The sequence below is a fragment of the Diabrotica undecimpunctata genome, chromosome 9 (genome assembly GCF_040954645.1).
Source record: "Diabrotica undecimpunctata isolate CICGRU chromosome 9, icDiaUnde3, whole genome shotgun sequence".
In the NCBI taxonomy this organism is placed as follows: Eukaryota; Metazoa; Arthropoda; class Insecta; order Coleoptera; family Chrysomelidae; genus Diabrotica; species Diabrotica undecimpunctata.
In genome coordinates, this window is record NC_092811.1 from 88,893,246 (window position 1) to 88,914,663 (window position 21,418).

General features: G+C 33.1%; 1 protein-coding gene across 1 annotated transcript in view; it reads right to left on the minus strand.

The window, feature by feature from the left end:
• Positions 1 to 2,991: 2,991 nt before the first annotated feature.
• The window catches only part of Top2 (DNA topoisomerase 2), a 112,517-nt gene continuing 94,090 nt past the window's right edge, over positions 2,992 to 21,418 (minus strand). The window contains exons 18-21 of the mRNA XM_072543762.1: positions 19,743 to 19,999; positions 15,081 to 15,471; positions 14,762 to 14,990; positions 2,992 to 3,831 (exon numbers count right to left, since the gene is read on the minus strand). Of these exons, the coding sequence (XP_072399863.1) occupies positions 14,782 to 14,990; positions 15,081 to 15,471; positions 19,743 to 19,999 (857 nt within the window). The 3' untranslated portion in view covers positions 2,992 to 3,831; positions 14,762 to 14,781. The remainder of the gene's footprint in view (positions 3,832 to 14,761; positions 14,991 to 15,080; positions 15,472 to 19,742; positions 20,000 to 21,418) is intronic.

Sequence of the window (21,418 nt, forward strand, 5' to 3'; positions counted from 1 at the left end):
ATAGTATTTTTCATATAAAAATGCGTGCACGTCACAATTTATATAAAGTGACGTCACTTATATTTAAAATTTCCAGAACGTCAACGTTAGAGTTCAAATTTTCCTAACACAGCTAATAATACGAAACCCATACGGAACTGCTCGATCTTTCATAGGCGTTAACATGGTATAATAATCAGAAAAATGTAATCATCATTATATTGGGAATTTTAGAATTATATTGATTAAATAACCAAAAACATTTTTTTATTATTAATAATATAAATTTTATGAAATAACTAAGTTTAATATTCCACAAAATAATAATTTTAATTAAATATATTAGACAATTGTACGCAACTGATATGGGAATACTTCAAATTTTTTTACAGTTCAGCGTGTGGTAAAATTGTTTAAAGTGTTGCCGCTTTTTTAGAGTAAGAATTTCGTTTATGTTTAGATTTCTTACACAATTTGATCATAATATATATTATATATTAATAAATTGTATTTATAAATTTAGATTAATAGCGTTAAAAACTAATTATGTGATTATTGTGATTGTGCTATGCCATAGCAACTAAATAGTCTGTAGAAAGCTGATAAGCTTTCATATAAGATAGATTATTTTGAACAAGAAATAATGGCGGAACGTTTTTATTATTAATGCTCTAAAAGTGGTAAGTTTAAAATTTAGAATATATAGTTTTGTATTAAAATGTTTTCTTATGTATTTTAGTGTGTTGCAGTAGTCTTAAAACTAAGTTTATTTACTTTTAATATAATAGTTTGACAAATAGTTTACATTTTAAAAATTCCTCACTTACTATTCTCATGTTTTGGCAACGCTGTGGGGTTCTGACGTCGTAACTCTTGAATGACGTGCAAGCATTTTTATGTGAAAAATGTTATACTTACATGAAAATAAAATTAAAGCTGCACTTGTGTTTTTTAGTTACATCTTATCTAAAGCGTTTATAAATATGTAATGTTAAACAATAGTAAAATTTAACTATTTTTATTAGTCCAATAATAATTACATATTACATAGTCGGTCAGATAGCCAAGCGGGCTGGGCGGCCGGCTTCTCGTTCGCTTTACTGCGAGTGTGGATCAGTGGATTCGGGTTCGGTCCCCAGCTCGGTGTACAGAAAAACAAAAAGTCTAACGCAGCAGTTTAAAATTCTAGATGAATCTGCGGCTTAGACTAGAATATGCTGGTGTCTGATCGGCCTATAATAGTGGAGCAGTACGGCAAGAGATAAGGGCTTGCGGCTCGGTGATACTCCTCCATAGATCCCTACCGGAAGGGCGTGACGCCTAAAATACCGGGTATATATATATATATATATATATATATATATATATATATATATATATATATATATATATATATATATACATACCTATATCCTTCAATTAAAGAAACAAGTATAATGCATTATTTTGTATTCAACTATATGTATCCTTTTATTAATGAAATTAAGTAACAACTACACAGTGCTGAATACGGCTGTGATTAGAATGGGTCATATATGGACAATCTAATAGCAACACTTGACTGAGATTTTTGGCAACACTGATCTGCATAAGCACAATGTTATTTTCTTAACGTGGAACGCTCTATAGCTATGTTGGATTTTTGAAGACCAGCTGCTTGTTTTACCTTTTTATGTATACTAGATGTATCGTGTTTTTGTTCCAATAACTCTCTCTTCACACTGTGTTTGTAACTAATTTTCTTTGGCCTTTCGTATTTCGGTTCTTATTTGTCTCTGAATATTTTTGTACATTCTTTGATTTTCTTCTTTCTTCGATGAGTTGTAGTATATTGTCATTCATCCAACTTTTCCTCTTCTCTTTATTTTCTATTAGATGTTCTTCTCTGATCCTGTTAAAGGTTTCACATATATTCTGGAGTTATTCTTCTGGATCATATGTTTGCTCCATGTTACTTAGCTTTTCTGAAAGAATCCGTGCGACTATCTCTTTTGTTTTCTTATCTTTTAGTCTTCTCATATAATTTTTTTGTTACTATTCTTTTTTGTAACCTTTTTAAATCTAAACCTAAATTTACCAATAACAGGAATATGATCTGACGATAGGTCAGCACCGAGCTGACTTTTAACTGATAAGCATCCATTACGGTATCTCTTGTTCACCATTATGTATTCAATTTGATTCCTTATTATGTTTCCTGATTGATCTTGCGGAGAGACACAAGTATACAAATGTCTTGGTGGTAGTTTGAAGAACGTATTAAGTATTACAAATTCTTCTTCTTCTACAAAAAGTTTTAATCCTTCTCTCCTTTCATTTCTCTTCCGTAGACCAAAATCACCAATTAATTCACCGCTTTTCCGTTAATCAATTTTCGCATTCAAGTCACCCATAATAATAGTTATATCTTCTTTTTTAAGTGAATTTATCAACAATTCATAGAATTGCTCTACCTCTTCTTCTGGTTTATTGATGGTTGGGGCATACACTTGTAAAACATTTAATTTGACCGGAGTAGTATTCAGTTGGATTATTATTAATCTTTCAGAAACAGTTATAACATTTGTAACATATTGACGTAATTGAGGAGATACGATTACTCCAACCCCATACATATGTTGACCGTCATCATTTCCCGAGTGGTATACCATATGGTTGTCAATAATACAAGCACCACTATTTGACCACCTCATTTCACTTATGCCCGTTATACCTATTATTATAGAAAACAATAGAACTCCTTTCGTAGAAATAATTCCCATATACACATCATTGGTCACATGACGTCTGGTTTTGTATTTAGAGTTTTTTGTGGTCAGGTCACTTTATCTTTGGATTATTTCTTGCATTATATGAATAGTGTCTAAAGCTGGACTGAACCCCTTCTTTTATCAGTTAATTTGTTTCCAATTCCTCCTGAAGTTAAGTTTCCTCCGGTTTTAACGAATTCTTACTCTCTTTACTGGCTTTAGTAGTTATTATTAAAAAAGGTCTTAAAGAAATAAACTCATATAAAAGTAAAAACAAGTTTTTATTTATAAAATAAAACACTAGGGAGGTGGAGTGGGCGTTAAGTGAGACAAAAGTATACAGGTCTTGAAAACTGTTCCGCATTTCATTGCAGTCTAAATATTTATTCAGCATTTAAAACATGTAAATAAATCAAACAAGAACTTACTAAAATCTTTAGCTAAATGTTAAAAAGGAATAAAACTTTTTACTGATACAAAAATAAAAATATCACATACCAATATCATACTAAATCCTGTAAAATCACAAAGCCTACAAGTCTTGTTTAATTTTATGAATTTCTTTTTGACATTTTATACGAAACTTTTTACATTACTTCAAATCGTACTTGTTAAGTAGAAACTTATAAACATGACATATCTGTCACAATATATTGAGTGCAGAAAAGTCATTCGCGTCATTTTGGTTTTTGGTTGTTGAGCTTTGGGCATATCTGATACATATTTGTTGAAATTTTTTAGAAATATAAGAATATTCATACAATTGACCTTATTTGCCGACATATAAAATGTCAGCACATTTGGTTATAAAATTTCATAAAAAATAATCACGTCTTATCAAATCACAAATATTCGTTACTATGCATACTTATAGAAGCCACTCCACTTCTCCAATCGAGATTTGTTGATAAATATAACTTACGAATTGTATCTTTATCAGTAATAAATACAAATCATGAATTAAAATAAACTTAAAACTTAAATAAATGCAAAAGTAAACCTAATCTGGCTAACGGCCTCGAAGGAAATCACGTTAGTAGCCAGGGGACTCAGGAGGTTCCCAAACACATTCACAAGTCTACTATGTACAAATCATATGGACCTGAAAACAAAATGGGAGTTTCATTAATATGTGTAAATATTATAACTGCACAATTTTAATATCAAAATATTAAGATTTCACCAAATCACGTAGATAAAATATTCTTTTTTTATGAAATACGGTCATGGCATATAATATCTTTCTATACTATATGTCACTCGCGAAATTATATTTTATAAAATATTTTATACCTAAATAATAGGTGTTGTTTATATAAAGTGTAGGTAAAAGTTTATGGTCGGTATGGACCTTACGTGAGATGGAGTGAGAAACACCTGTTTAAAAAGAGGGAGGTATAAACACCTGTTTAAAAAGAGAGAGGTATATTAGATCCGCCCTTTATATCGTCGAAAATGCATTAGTGGAAATAATAAAAGATGGGAAGTTCAACGTTGCCAAACTTATTGGTTTTAGTTGACCTGTTGTCTTTTTAGCATTTGAACAATGTTCCAAGATAATCAAATTTAGACGAATTGATTTAAATGGCAGCTTACTATTTTTTATTGGGAATATGCGATAATTTTACTTTACAATAAGTTTATTTTAACATTTTGATTTCAACTTCCGAAATCGTTTTATATAGGTAAATAAAATTTATTAATGTTTCGTATTTTAAGTACGATTTTCGAATTGAAAATCTAAACATCAAAATAGGCTTATTTCAAAGTCACATTGTGCCTTATTCGCAATAAAAATAATAAACTGCATTATGACGCCACAATAAAAAGCTTCATACAAAATTATTTGGCAACGTCGCATCGCCAAGGTAACGACACTTTGATTTTAATACTGTGGTAACGAGCAGAACCAGAACAGAACTAGTTTGGTATGCCATGCGTATTGCATGGGTTAATGGGTTGGTCTTTCATAAAGCATAATAAATAAATACAGTACTAGTAAAGCATTAGTTTACCGTTGAAGAGAACGGACGAATGGCAATGTTGCCAAAATGATCTTGTTTTAATTGGCAATTAGGTTACAATTTCGTCAAATAAAAATGCGAATCTGTAAATTTCTAATGGATTTAAGAAATTTTGTACCAGTGTTTGTGTCAATTAGTCGCCAATTTTTTGAATCAATTCAATGATTTAATTCAAATTTGTAATAAGGCAACCCTGCCGCTGTTTCTTACGTATAAGCTGGATCGGAAATAATCGTCATCATTATGGCTTTACAACCCTGCGTGGGTCTTAGCCTCCTCAAGAATTTCTCACCAGTCATCCCTATTCATCGCCTTTCTCCGCCAAGCAATTATTCCCAAATTTCTCATGTCTTCATCGATGTTATCAAGGAACCTTGTTCTCTGTCTTCCTCTTCTTCTCTGACCAATGTATCTATCAAGGAGCGTTTTTCTAGCTAGGCCATTTTGTTCCATCCCCATTACATGCCCTATCCACACGTCCTATCTTAATATGTTTTACGATATTATGTTCCTGGTATATTCTATAAAGCTCGAAGTTGTATCGTCTTCTCCACACTCCATTGTCATTCACTTCTCCATAGATTCGCCCTAGTACTTTTCTTTCGAAACAACCTAATAGGTTTTCATTATTTTTTGTTCTGAACCATATGTTAGGACTGGGCGTATTATTGTTTTGTAGAGTTTTATATTTGTATTTCTCGATATAATTGTGGATTTAAGGAGGATATTGAGCCCAAAATAGCATCTGTTGGCCGCACAAGTTCTGCGGTTTATCTCTGCGGTAGAATTATTTTCAGTGTTAAGGAGCGCTCCTAGGTATACAAATTCGTTCACTGCTTCTATGACGTCGTTTTCTATAACGAGTGGTCGTAGGATTTGTGGTTGCGTGCTTATTTTCATATTCCTTCGTTTTGTTGGTGTTTATTATTAATCCCATTTTTGGAGCTGATTCTTTTAATGCTACAAACGCCTCTCGTACAGCGTTTTCCGTTCTCCCGACAATATTGATGTCATCAGCATAGGCCAGGATTTGCACTGATTTATTATATATTGAACCAGTGGTTGAGATTTGTGACATAAGTATTACTTTTTCCAGAGTCAGATTGAACAATATGCAGAAGAGAGGATCTCTCTGGTGCAGCCCATTATTTGTTTTAAAAGGTCCAGACAGTTCTCTCCGAATTCGTACTCTAGATTCAACTTTTTCAAGAGTTAGTTTTGTTCAATTTACCAACTGATTTGGTATTCCTAACTCTTTCATTGCTTTGAACATTTCTCTTATATTCACACAGTCCTAGGCTGCTTTGTAGTCTATAAATATGTGATGAGTATCAACGTCATATTCCAGTGTTTTTTCCAAAATTTGTTTCAGAGATTGAAATAGAGCATGCAAATATATCTCCTTTTTTGTGTATGGTGCAAAGTATTCCAATATTCCAATCATTGGGGAGGGATTTCTATGTTTTTATTTCTTTTATAAGCTGCTGTAATGCCATAACGGTATCATGGCCAAATTCTTTATATAGTTCAGCTGGGAGATTATCTATTCGGGGTGATTTTCTTCTGGCTAGTTTTTAACTGCATCTTTAACTTCAAGAATAGTTGGTGGTTTCCATTTTACCATTTCTCTTTCGTGGAAATAATCGTCTGGCGTTCACTAATGGGCGTGTATGAGGAATGTGGAGGGAGACCAGGGGGAAATATGATTGTTATCTTTGTCTATTCGCTGAAAATATGATTTTATATGTGTAAGATATCCTGTTAAATTCTACTATACCGACCATAAACTTTTACCTACACCGTATATACAATATATATGTTACGGTAAGTATGATTAATTGGAAATTATTAATAATTACCGGTTACTATTAATACAACATAGCTAGATAAAGGCAGCACGCCTGGGTTGCGTGCTGTCCCCACTACGTTTCAATGTCTACAGTGAAGCGGTATTTCAAAAAGCGCTCTCAGACTCAATAGAAGGTATATCTATCAATGGAGAAGTTTTGAATAACTTACGTTTTGCAGACGATACAGTAATAATGACGGATAACAATGATTTACAGAACGTAATGCAACGCCTTAATGAACGCTGTCATTAGTACGGACTGAAGATAAATTTAAAGAAAACTAAATGCATGATCATGACCAGGGAATGGATAGGAATAGGAACATGGATAACATCAGATGTAGACCAAACCAAAGAAATTATGACATGCATTGAAATAGCATGTACATCATTCATTAAACTTAAAAAGTTTCTTTGTTGTCGGGATATAAGGTTAGAACTACGTCTGAGAATGCTTCGATGTTACGTGTTCTCTACTCTTCTTTATGGCTTGGAAGCGTGGACACTGAAACAAGTCCATCTGAATAAGTTCGCCGCCTTTGAATTTTGGTGTTACAGATGAATCCTACGAATATCATGGATTCAAAGAATGTCAAACGTGGAAGTAACTAGAAGGAAATGAGGCGGAAATAATATTAACTATCAAAAGACGAAAACTTGAGTACTTACGACATGTGATGAGGGGGCAAAAATACGCATTATTACAACTTATTATGCAAGGCAAAATCCGAGGAAAGCGAAATTTTGGAAGACGAAGAATATCCTGGCTTAAGAACTTAAGGGAATGGTTTGAATGCATTAGTGCAGAACTTTTTAGAGCGGCAGTCAACAGAGTCCGCATAGTCATGATGATTTCCAACCTTCGATAGAAGATGGAACTTAAAGAAGAAGAAGCTAGATAAAAGTAATAAATATACCAGAATTAATCACATCGACCGGTAATTATTAATAAATCCAGTATTAAAACGGTAAAAGAAACAAAAGAAAAATAAAGGAGCAAAATTTTGTTTATTTTGATGCGTCTGAGTTCTGAGTTATTTTAAATTTCCTATATATTGATGCGTCTGAGTTATTTTAGAGGTTTATAAGCTTAAAATAGGTTTGGAAACCTATTTTACAACATTTAACATAAATTTGTTAATCATTAAATGATTTAATTTGATAAAATAACCATTTCTCTTCAATTTGGCGCTTTCAGAATTCATGCAGACCTAATAGTTTACGCATATTAACGTTGTAGATAAAAGCTTTTTGGAATAAACAATTTCAATTTTGCAATAACTATTAAAGTGAAACTTCTTAAAATTTTTATAGCCGAATACATGTGATATTGTCCGTATAATCACGCAAAATTTAAGTTTTTTGTTAATTTTTAGAAAAGTTATTAATAATTAAAAAAAATTGAAGCTATAAGAATTTTGCAATAAATCAATCAAAATTGCAAGTAATAAATTAACAAAAATAACTGTACAAACACCCATTTTAAAAGAATTTTATATGCTTTTTCAGTAAAATTGTGTCACTTTACCATATAATTTACCGGTCATCACCTTTTAATATTTAAAATCAAATGGCGATCTTCCACTGTTTATATACTGTTTATAAGTAAAACTTTTTTTATTGTTACATTGCACGTTTACAATCTACTCTATACACAGAGTAATAAGTAAATAGTCTGTAAGGAAATTAACGTGAGTTAGGTACCGAACAGTGACGGTTCTCTAAGTATTATTGGGGTAGGTCTTCTGGCCATACCCTCTTCAATCTTCTTTCGGCAAGTGGATGGGTGAATAAGTTATTTATCAGTTCGTTGTTGTGACCAGTGGTGCGATTTTTATATTTTATTGAGTGATTCTTTATTATGTCCTTAAGTAATGGGATGTCCAGATCATTATGAAGTGTTTGGTTAGATACATACCATGGAGCTTTACTTATCATACGGAGTATTTTGGATTGGAATGTTTGAAGTATCTTCGTATTTGAAGGTTTACTACAGCCCCATAGTTCTATTCCATATGCCCAAACTGGTATAAGAATAGCTTTGTACAGAAGCAGTTTATTTTCAAGAGATAACTGAGACCTTTTGTTAAATAGCCAGTTCATATTTTTTAGTTTAAGATCTAGTTGTTTCCTATTAGTTTTATTGTGCGTTGTCCATGTAAGTTTTTGATCCAGGTGCAATCCCAAGTATTTGACAACTGGTTTTATAGGAATGGGAGTATTATTAATATAAACTTGTGAACATGTGGATTTTCTTGTTCTAAAAGTAATTTGTACTGATGTGCTATCATTAACACTGATCTTTCATTGCTTAAGCCAGTTTTGTAATTGATCTAAATGATTTTGTACTTTTTGTGATGCTACATTAGGGTAAGATATATATACACTGCCAAGATTCCCGTGTCATCGACAAATGTAGCTAAGAAGGTATCGTTGCTGATTGGAACGTCTGCTGTAAATATCAGGTACAGAAATGGGCCCAAAACGCTACACTTAGGTACGCCAGATTGTATGATGTGGTAATTTGAGTAACTGTCTTCAGTTTTGACTTGGGAGTAACGGTCAGTAAGATATGCTTTTAGTATAAAGTATAGTTGGTCTGTTAGGTGTAATTTCAGTTTGTAGAGGAGACCATGGCATACTCTATCAAATGCCTATTGTATATCTAGCAAGCGCAAAACTTTTTCTCTTCGAGAGTTGTTTTAATTATATTTACTATTCTGTGGCATTGTTGGATGGTTCAGTATTCACGTCTAAATCCGAATTGGTGTTGTGATATAATTTCGTTTATGGGAACAACTTGCTCGATTTTATGTAATAGTAGCCTTTCTAATACTTTTGACATTATTGGGAGTAGGCTTATAGGGCGACATGAATTTGCTTGCGTTGCGCGCTTACCAGGTTTCGGAATCATAGTAACTTGAGCAAATTTCCATTGTATTGGAAAGTATCGAAGAAGTAGTATGCTGTTGTGTATTATTGTTAATAGCACCACTGCTTTTCTCGGTAGCTTCTGAAGTAATTCCTCTGTTATCAAATCATAGCTTTCTTAGGATTTAGCATTTTTATTTGTTGTCGAACCTCTGTCGGAGTAAATGTTGTCAGAGGAAGAGATAGTTGACATGGAGTTTCGAGGTACATTCTTATATCATCATCTTCATCGTTATTAGTATCTGGTGCTGCGAATACAGTTGCAAGATGTTGTTTATATAAATATACTGTTGTTTTTTCTGCGTTTGTGCAGGCCCAGGTCATATCTGTTTTAAAAGGTGAATTTGTTATTGTCGGTCGTTTATACTTTTTTGTAGCTTTCCATATAGAGTGGTCTTCATGTGAGAGGTTCGAAACATAAAACTGGAAAGGTTCGTTTTTTTCTTCATGTAATGTTCTATGACTTATCCTATTTAGGTACGTTTTATTTAGTGGATTTCTCGTTTGTTGCCATATGCGTTGAGCTCTTCTTTTTTCTGCTACCAGTTCTCTTATATGAAGGGGGATATTATGGTTTTCTTGCACACTTCTTTGGCGCTGTGTCTACTGCTTTCTCTACCTCTTCGTTTTCTTTTATCCTAATATCTAGTCTAATTTTTGTATTTACAGAATTTTGGAACACATCCCAGTTTGTTTCTTTAGTTGTGAGTTTGGGTGGTGGTGTTCTCCATATTATGTGTGTACTTAACCTTTTAAACGCCAACGTTCCCATTTTGGGAACACAGTAAAAAATAAGTTGGATTCAGAAAATATTGAAATATTTTCAAATATTGTAACAAATATGCTTTCTGTATGTCCCATTCTTACTTTCTGTTAGCTGAAATGTTTTTTTTACTTACGGGATTCATCTAGAAACCGCGCAAAATGACGTCCAAATTCATATCACTTGCTTTTTTGTGCTAAAGTTGTTACTGGGAGTCGATATGTACCAAACTGTGATTTATTTTTGAATAGAAATACAGTAAATGAATTATATAAAGGAAATATTTACAAAAAACACATTTACGTAACTTATTTCTAAAGATATCACGTTCAGCATTCATTGTTCCCAAAATGGGAACGTTGGCAACAGCGAAACACTGTTATTCAAGGTTCCCTAGAGAATGACCGCGCGTAATTGTAACGGCTTGGATTAGTCGTCACGACGTTACGACGAAGAAAACACGTGGTGTTTATAATAATTTTGAGTTTTAGTTTTATTTCAGTGAAAAAATGGATATATCTTTGGATCCAAAAAGTTTTTATGGGTAAGTTGGTGGCAACAAAAAAAAGCATAATACTTAGATATATTTTTATACACTTAGATCATCTATACGAAGGCATAGATTTCTAATACATGCACTCGACGATGTGGAAGCTTCAACGTCCGCAGAACCAGTGGATATTGTTATTCTTCCACCTGATTCAGCTGATCAAGGTACTGAAAGCGACGAGGATACTATTGACGATCAGGTGTTAGATATTCCTGATATACCAGACGAAGTACCCGGTGAAGTAGAAATTCACGCTTATGAATCTTCCGACGAAGATAAGGAAGAAAATGTATCGGTTCAACGTAAATGGAAAAAGAGTGAGAAGGTTGGAATTCAAGCTCAAGCTTCCACACCACCAAGAGTAGGCGATGAACACTTGGGCAAATCTGAGTTCGAAATTTTTTCATTATTTTTTACATCTGAAATAGTTCAATTTATTCGTCATAATACCGAACTCTACGCTCATAGAGATAAAAATATTCACAACTTTACTGTTTCTGAGGAAGAACTTCGTCAGTTTTTGGGGTTACTTTTGATAAGCGGATATCACCATGTTCCTTCTGAGGATGATTACTGGTCTACTGCAGATGACATGCAGGCTCCAATTTTTTCGAAAATAATGAGTCGGCAAAGGTTCCGACTTATAAAACGTTATCTTCATATTTGTGATAATGCCAACCTTCCAGTTGGTAATAAAGTTGCAAAAGTTGCAGAATTATATGATATGCTGAAACAAAACTTCAAAAAATTTGGAGTTTTCCATGAAAATCTCAGCATAGATGAATCGATGATTCCGTATCATGGGCATCACTCGGCTAAGATGTTCATAAAAAATAAACCAATACGATTCGGTTTCAAAATATGGATGTTATGCGGACAAGATGGATTCCCCTATAATTTAGAGATATACTGCGGTAAAACAATAGATAGAAAGATGCCTTTAGGTTCCCACGTTGTAAATAAAATGTTAGAAGTAATTGAGAACCCCAACAACCATAATGTATTTTTTGACAATTTCTTCACCAGTTATTCACTATTGTCAAGCTTGTGTGATAGAGGTATTCGGGCATGTGGAACTGTGCGTGAGAACAGAATAAATAAATGTCCATTGGTATCATCAAAAACAATAAAGAAGCAAGATCGGGGAACATTTGATTACAAATCCGATGGTACAGTTATTTGCGTCAAGTGGAATGACAACGCTGCAGTTACAATAGCAAGCAATCATTTCTCCATCAGTCCGCTCCAAAATGCGACAAGAAGAGTAAAATCTGAAAATAGAAAAGAAGTTCCACAACCAAATTTGATCAAGAAGTACAATTTTGGAATGGGTAGTGTCGACCTTTGCGATAGAATGTGTGCTAGTTATCGTCCAAGATTAAGATCAAAAAAATGGTGGTGGAATTTATTTTCTCACTCCTTAAATTTAGCGGTGGTAGCAGCATTCCGTTTCTACCAACACGTAAATCCTGAAAGTACTATAACTCATTTGGATTTTCGAAGAAATGTTGCTATGGCGCTAATCAAAGTTGGAGCAAGCTCAAGAAAAAGAAAAGGTGGTACAACTTGTCCAGTTCTTAGAGATATACGATTTGATGGAATAAATCATATTTCTAAAAGTACATCACAAGGTAGATGTACTGTATGCCAAAGAAACACACGCTTAGAGTGTACTAAATGTGAAAAGCGTCTACATAAAAATTTTTGTTTTGATAAATATCACTCACCTTGCTAACATATTATTTGTAACATTAGATTTATAGTTTTATTTTAAATTTTGTTAGTTTTGTTATAATATATGGAATAAAATATGTTTTTACTGCAATGATATTACTTTGTTATATGTTGTGACTTATAGATGCCAACGTTCCCATTTTGGGAACATGGTTTTTTTCTCAAAAACAGCATTTTATTTTTTTTTTCACAAAACAAAATTATAAAAGATATCCCAATAACATCTTTTTTATGGATAGTTGAAATTTGTTTACAGTTTTTAATGATTCGGCGTTTAAAGGGTTAAAGTTATTATTATTGTACTGTGATCTGATGTTAAATCGAAGTTTGACTCTATTGCACTATGAATGGCAGATATCTCTTTTGTTACAGCAAAATCTACCAAATCTGGAATTTTGTTGACATCCGTAGGCCAGTATGTGGGTTCTCCCGTAGATAAGTATCTTAAATTATTTTGTTGGATGATATTCATTAACGCTCGAGAAATTATGAGCATGATGTTGGGTAGGTATATTCACATTGGGATTGTTGACAGGATTTTGAATGGTGATTTGTTTTGATTTGTCATGATATCTGACATTTAGTAGTTCACGATAAACTGAACATCCTATGTAATTAGAAGGATAGTCTCCAGTGCAGTTAGTGCAAGTTGCTGGCGTGTTTTTTGGTTTCTTGCAGTCCTTTGTGTTGTGTGATCCAGCGCATTTTACGCAACTATATGGTTTTGCACATTACGTTTTAGTGTGACCATATTCTTGACATGGTGTACATTGTGGTATATATCTTTAAATTCTCGGTGGTTCAACCCTTATATTACAATGTTGTATAAACTGTAGTTCAAATATTTCTTTGTTGTTCATTTGAGGCTCGAGGTCCACAAAAAAATAATGGTAATGGTTCACGGCTCAATCTGTGTCTGACATTTGTAACGTTCCTTACCTTATGACCATTTTTCTGGATTTCTGCTTTTATTTCATCTATCGGAAAAGAGTGATGTAGATCTCGAATAACTGCTCTGTATGCTCTGTCTTCCTTAGGTTGGTATGTATGGTGGACGATATTTTCCTCTCGTACGTGATGTATTAGTTTTCTGTATGATTCAGGTGTCTTTGGTAAAATTTTTATTGTGTTGTTTGTTAAGGCTTTAGGGAAGTAAGTTTCTACTTCTACTGCTTGAGCTAAATTATCTATCATTTTACTATAGTCATTACATATAGTCATACATAGTCATATTTAGTCATACATATAGTCAATAGATTGGTGGATTTTTATTCGTATCATTAACGGAGTTTTCATGTGGAAGTAGTTGAAACCTATTTGAGAGTGTAATTGAAGCTTCTTCTTCCCTTGAATCTTGATGTTTAAGACTTTTTCTTTTTGATCTTATTGTTTGCCATCGGTGTTTATTATTTTGAGAGTCTTCATGTTCTTCATCTGACCTCGAATCATATTCATTCTGTGTTTTTGGATTGTTTTTTTAAGTTTAAGTTAGCTTGAAAGTTTGATGTAGAATGAGAAAAGTTGTTTTGCTGGGCAACTACTGGCTGTACCTGATATTGTTATTGATAATTATCAAAAGGTATCATTTGGTTGACTGTTGGTTCATTTGAGCACAATGGTGGATCTTGAGTATTTATTTGACTTACTTGGTAATACGGATGTATTAGATTTGTAGGCTCGCTCTGCATTACAGTTGGAAACTGCACTGTAGGGTAATGAAAATCATTTGATCCTGGTCCGTTCACTGTTGGAAACATTTTCTCTTCACTTAGAGCTCACTTTTTATTGACTGTATAAATAAAAATTTATTTATTTACCAATAATCAATTTAAATATACCAAATTTCGAGAAGATTAATAATTAGTTAGCACAATTACAATTATCTTCAGAAAACCGCCAAAAATTAATATTTTTCGGGGAGAATCCAAAAATTCACATTAAGTTTGACAGTTATTTTGACAATTATAAGTAAAAAATGACGTTTAATCTTTTGAATATTTTGTTTATTACATATTGTTATTACCCAATTTATCAAAAACAGTTGTTAAATACCTGTATCAAAGGGTGTCACGAAAAAAGCTTTATATTTGCTAATTTCTCTAGTCTATTTCTACTAGTAGAGCGTATATGTCGCTCATGAACCATTCATGAGGTAGTAAATGCATATACATATATACATACCTCTTTACGATATTTGAAAATCAAAACGAATCATCATCTGAATCATCAAACATGTACTTAGTTTTAGCCACGTTTCGTCCAGCCCTGACGGGCTTTCTAGATTCTTGACTCAGGCTATCGACATCCATTACTTCACCAACAACAAAATCGTCATCATCATCATCGTTCTTCTTTTTACCTTTAGTAGTCTTTTTGGGAGGCGTGTCATCATCTATTAGTATATCATCATCTACAAAAACATACATGAATATTGAGAAATAAACAAAAAATGTATTAAATACAAAAGTGAAATATTTTCATAAACACGCCATTAACTTACCTGATTCCAAAGTCTTTTTAGCCTGAGGTTTTTTTGTCGGAATTATTTCTATGTCGCTATTGTCTGAATCATTTTTAGTTTTAGCTTTCTTTTTTTGTCTAGGTTTCTTGGGTTTATCTTCTTTAGGCTTTGCTTTTGGTTTAGGTTTTGGCTTTTCCTTAACAGGTTCGAACGTCTCGTCATCACTCGAATCATATTTTGCTTTTCTTTTCTTTACATCGAGATCGGACTCTGAATCGTCAGCTTTTTTCCTTTTATTTGTTTCAATGGGTTTACTCTCTTGTTCTTCGTCATCATCTTTCTTTCTTCCTATCAAGCTGTCAAACATATCCTCCGATGTTTCGTGCCTGGGTTGGGGTTTGGATTCTTCATCAGAACTTCCATGTAACACCTACAAAATAACGTACATAAAAAACTTTATATACAAAATCATTGAATGTATAAAAAATGTTCAAAATGACCTCCGTCGACGTCAATACATAATTGCAAGCTACATTCAAAAAAGCGACTTAATACTTAAGATTTAATATGTTTCTGTTTAATCTCATACATTCATTTCTAATTCACTTTTTCATAATATCTGCTTTAGTTGTAGTTGGTGTTTTATACACCTTACCTTTCAATAGTTCCAGAATATATATATATATATATATATATATATATATATATATATATATATATATATATATATATATATATATATATATATATATATTCAACTTCTTGAAGTTGAATTTCTTTCCGAGGAGAAATAGGAAAAATACATGTGAAGATCTTGTTTAACAATTACTTAATAAAGGCTACAAAAATCACTAATTATCCCTTTCAATTCCAGACGAAATTATAATTTGTCGATCTTTAAGTTCCACCGGTACACGTAAGTACCACTTCATTTATTTTACATTAAAACTACTCTGACTAGCTTTAAGCGATTATTTCCCAGCAGTACATCTCAGTACATCATCAATTCTAGCCTTGGACAAAGCGATTCCATTGGTTGTACTTAATGTCATGCGATGTGCAGTGCGAATTCTTAATTTGTTTGTATCATTGTTATGGTAATCAGTAGAAGTGCTTCCTTCAAAGTGGATTTTTTCTTGTTGAAATAACGTCTACAGTGTTTTGTTTATGAAAAAAATGGCAGGGTAAGTGAGTTTTTTGTTTAACTAATTAATTTTTTTAAATGGTTTTTAACGTTTAGTCACTAAAAATGAAATTTGTTTCATTGGTACTTGAGAGTACTGTTGGGCATAATAGTAATATATTTTTTTCAGTTAGGACATTGTTCACAGTGGCGGAAAAAAAGGGTTGACTGATACCGAATTGTTAGAACTTATAGAAAATGATGATTTTTTGCCTCCATTAGATAGAGTATGTTTCAACTGTAGTGGCGGAAATTTCTAGGAAAAGTAAAGCCTCATCAAACAAAGCAGTGGTGTTCCAAAAAATACTTATGATTTAAATCAAATTGTTAAAGATAGGTACACACAATTTATTAAACAATGATATTAGATTATATTTTTGGTAATATTATACTACATTTTAATACATATTATTATAATATATCACATACATTTAAAATACACTTTAAAACCTTTATTATTTATATTATTACTCACTTAAACGTCACAAAGTTAAATAGAAGAATATACGAAATGATTGTAATAAAGTAAAAAATAATACATACATACAGAACAGTTTGGAAAACTTATATTCACATAGGTTACATAGGTACATCGTAATGTTAAATTATATTATTCACTTTCATAATCAGATGCACTGTCGCCGTCACTAGAATCATTTAAATCAATACTTAATTCTCCAGTAATTACATCTATGCGACTTTCACTTTCCAAATACTTATCTTCAACTTGACAACATGATCACACACTTTCTTCCAGTTATCTACAGTTACTCTAGCAAATTCCTGTTCCACCAACACTTTGACGTCTTCTAACTTAAAATACTTTTTGTTTTGCAACCTCATTTTTTATTTGCGCCCAAACCATTTCTATAGGCTTCAAGTTTGGATGATATGGCGGAAGTTTTAAAGAAACATGTCCACATTCTTGCAGCACTTTGTTAAATTTATATTGAATATGATCTTGTTTGTGTCGTTTGATGATTTCATACAATTGCGTTTTTAACATTGACGTTACAAATGGTAAATTTTTTTCTGTCAACCAAGATATCATATCCATTTTCTTAGAATTACTGGTGGGTGCTTTATTAATTTTTACATTATGATATGACGCATTATTAGTAACAACAACAGATCCAACAGGCAAATTGGGGATTAAGTGTTCTTTCATTTATTTTTCATAATTTTCTGAATTCATATATCATCATGATAATCTCCTGTCTTAGCTCCTGACTTAAAAATCAAAAGGGCATTATGTATGAAACCCATCTCCCCACCACCATGTACGGTAACCAACCTACTGCCTTTTGAAATGTTTTTGAACAATCCTTTGCCACTGTCATCTGTCCAGCTATTTGGCGTAGTGTGTCCAGCATGTACATAGGTTTCATCAATATATACAATTGACTTACCTTCGCTTCTGTAATATTTAATTTTGTCCAAATATTTAATGCGTAGAGCACGAATATCATTGCGTTCAATTAATAAACGTCGATTATCTTTCGTTTTGTTCCATTTAAATCCCAAATCTTTCACAATTCTGTAGAGAGAACTCACACTTCCAGTACACTCGTACACCTCTTCAAGCCTTTTCTGCAAAAGCGTCAATGATACACGACAACGTTCAGTCTCATGAAAACGATAAATGGTATTTCTAATGAACTGTTTGTCATACTCCCTCAAGTCTGTCACGGTTGCTTTCCTTTTAGCAAGTGTTGTAGCTGGAAATTTTAGTGTATTATTTGACTCTGTGTTTTTTAACACTTGCGTGTTGAATGATCCTTTCTACCGTAAGTAAAGATACTCCAGTAGCTTCACTCACACGTTGTTTAATACTGGTTCGATTATTTTCAGGAAATAGTATTTGCATATATTTAAATACATTGTAAACTATTCCTTTGGATTCTGATGTCAATCTGATCTGTTTACTCGTACTACACTTAACCATCTCCATTCTACAAAATAGTGCTAATACGCGTGGTAGCATCTTTCTTGTTGAGACTCGACAACATAATGAGACTAAATTACTAACTCGTTTGAAATCCAGTGACTAGAAATTTACGGAAATAATTCTTATCGGTTCTTTGTATGTCCTTAACGAGTCGTTAAGGGGTCATTAATAATGACTTTATAATTACGGTTTAGATCTAAGCGGTGAGACACAATTTGGTTTCAAGAGCGGACTGGATACATGTTGATTTTCTTTTAGGACAGTGCATTCGTTTTTCTTGTAAGGCGTTTATGATGCAATTATTCAAGTCTTTAGGATCATTCTCGGAGGTTTCATGCAGTAGTAGCTTATTATTGATATGTGCCTGATATTGGTTTATATCTCATGGGGGTGTCCAGATACCATGAGATTTATTTTCATTTTCATATCATTCTGTGGTCACTGCTTGTGGTGACTTGTGGTGAACTTGATGAGTACTGTTGGATCTTTAATTATTTGTTTTTTGTCACTTATGATGTAGTCGATTTCATTCCTTGTTCTACCGTTTGGACTTTCCCAGGTCCATCTCTGTGCATTTTTTTTGTAAAAGAAGCTGTTCATGTTGAATAAATTATTCTGGAGTAGGAATGCTAGTAGCGTCATTTCTTCCTGGAGAACCGAATTTTCCCAAGGATGTTTCTAGCTCTGCTTTTTTTATACCTATTTTTACGTTGAAATCGCCACACATAAAATTGTAAGGACAGTAGACAGCTTTTTGCCCCCCCCCCCCAGAATCCTTTTGGGATAGACTGATAAATCAGTGTGAGATTTTGGACGCATCCTATTCACCTGGGGTAAATCTGTATTGGCATTAAAAAACCACGCCTGCCAGACGGGTTGGTGAGTGTTCGCAGTATCACAGCCGGTTCAATCAACTTGATGACCGCCTGCGACTTTGTGGTACCGCACCTGTCACGAATTGTATTCCTCAGCCACAGGCCACTAATGACACAGCTGCTGACCTGTGTCATGTCCCAGGTGATAAACGGGTATTTATTTGGCTAAGCCTTATTCGTACCTGTCCTGCATATCTACAGGAACTTCCCTATTAGCCATTTGGAACGCGCCGTGTCTGGGTTGCGGACTCCCCCACCCAGTCTGTCTGTCTGCAGAGTACTGAAGGACCCCTACTAAGTTCAGGGTCCCTCCTTTACGCAAGCTGAGACCAACACGGGTACTTTCCTCTTACGGCTGGTAAATTCAAAACGAAAACTTTTGAGTCCTGTCAGTCTTTACATACAGCTTTTAACAATGCACACATCAACTTGCAAACAAATTCGAAACAATGCTACGCAACAATTAAGAACACCCACCTGAAGTAATACCTCATTTTACGTCATTCTACATTGTTTTTATTTTTCATGGCCCTTTTTGACAATTAGAAGTATATTCGTTAGTCAACGTAAAAAAAATTACATCTTTTAATATTAGAAATTTTTTCGAAAATGTTTTTGTAAGTAAAATTAGGAATAGTCGAATAGACACTGAAAAAGATGTACCATACTGGATCTAAAAGTTCAAATAAGCTTACCTCCTTATAATAACTCGATTCCTTAACAGCCTCATTATCAAACAACTCGTCTTCTTTGTCAGAAAACTTCTCATCTTCATTATCGGACAAGGTGTAGTTTACTTTAGTTGCAGCTCTTCTATTAAGAACTCTTTCTTTAACTGGATTACTCGATTTTGATACAAATTCTACATCTGATCCTGAACCAGACAAATCCAACTCGTCTTCTGATAGGGTCTCTTTCTTCTTTCGCCCTTTCTTTTTAGGAGAACCATTTACTACAAAAGATTACATTTTATATTAACGAAACATTAACAGTCTAGTCGTCAGAGATTTGATCCCTAAAAATTATACGAACAAGCTGAATTTTGCCGAGAATATCATTTTTGGGACCCAAAAAAAAATGCAAAAAAGTTTACCACCTTTACTCCAGGGCTTTTCTCTAAAACCCCGCTCGTGTGATAATTTTAAACAAAAATGTTTATTAGCACTTTTTGCGTAGAATGAACCGTTCTCTCAGAAACAACGCTTGAAGCGACCAGCAATTTTGTATGTCAGTTCCGCGTGCTGTCCGTGCGCAATGTTAAATAAAATTTGTATAAACTCGACGGTAAAAAATCGATATCTTTTAACCAGAGTGTCCTATCGACAAAAATCAAAATGCATTTTTAAGGTGAAGAGTGTACCTTTCGTATACAATTTTTCTATTTTCATCATTTCCATTATCAAAATCTATAACACGAAAATTCAATTTTGATTTTTGGCAACAAATATGAGGCATTTGAATTATGACTAAACTGCAGAATTTAAACTTTTACATTACAAATCATCGCACGTCACGAGAAATTACTCCAAGAAGACGATTTTTGGTGTAATTTATAGCAGAAGTTAAGTACTTTTGAAAAATGTACTAGTGTAATTAAAAAAGAGCAGTTTTAAACGTTTTAGATTGTTTGTAATGTGAAAGTTTAAATTCAGCGTTTTTTAATCATATTTCAAATGTGTCACATTTGTTGCCAAAACTCAAAATTAAAATTTCATGCTATAGGTTTTCAAGATTAGGTTCTTGTTATGGAAACTCCATAGTAGCCGGTCAATGAAAGAGATACATTGTATTGATCTCATGAGAATCATAAAAAATGGCAAAAATCGTGCCACGTTTATTTCTTTAACGCCTTTATAAAAACTGAGTTCACTTGCGTCAAAATGCAAAAATTGCATACGAAAGCTGTACTCTTTACCTTTAAAACACATCTTGATTTTTGTTGATAGGACACTTGGTTCAAAAGATATTGAATTTTTTACCGTCGAGCTGATACAAATTTTATTGAGCATTGATTTCGCGCGCGTAACTGACATTTAAAATCGTTCATCACTTCAATCGTTGTTTCTGAGAGAACGGTTTATTCTACAAATGCTAATACACGTTTTTGTTCAAAATTAACTTAGCTACATTTTTTATTTGAAACATTTTTTTCTATGGTGTACATTATTCTTGGTAAATCGATTTTTTTCCGTTTCCCCCCCTCTACGTGGGGGGTTGTAGAGGAAAGCCCGGGAGTAAAAGTGGTAAAATTTTTTGCTGCATCAATTCAGCTTGTTCGTATCATTTTCAGAGGTTCAGTGGTATTTTCGTCTCTGACGATTGGAGTATGAAATTTAAAGAAATAATAAATGAACAATTTTGAATATAAAAC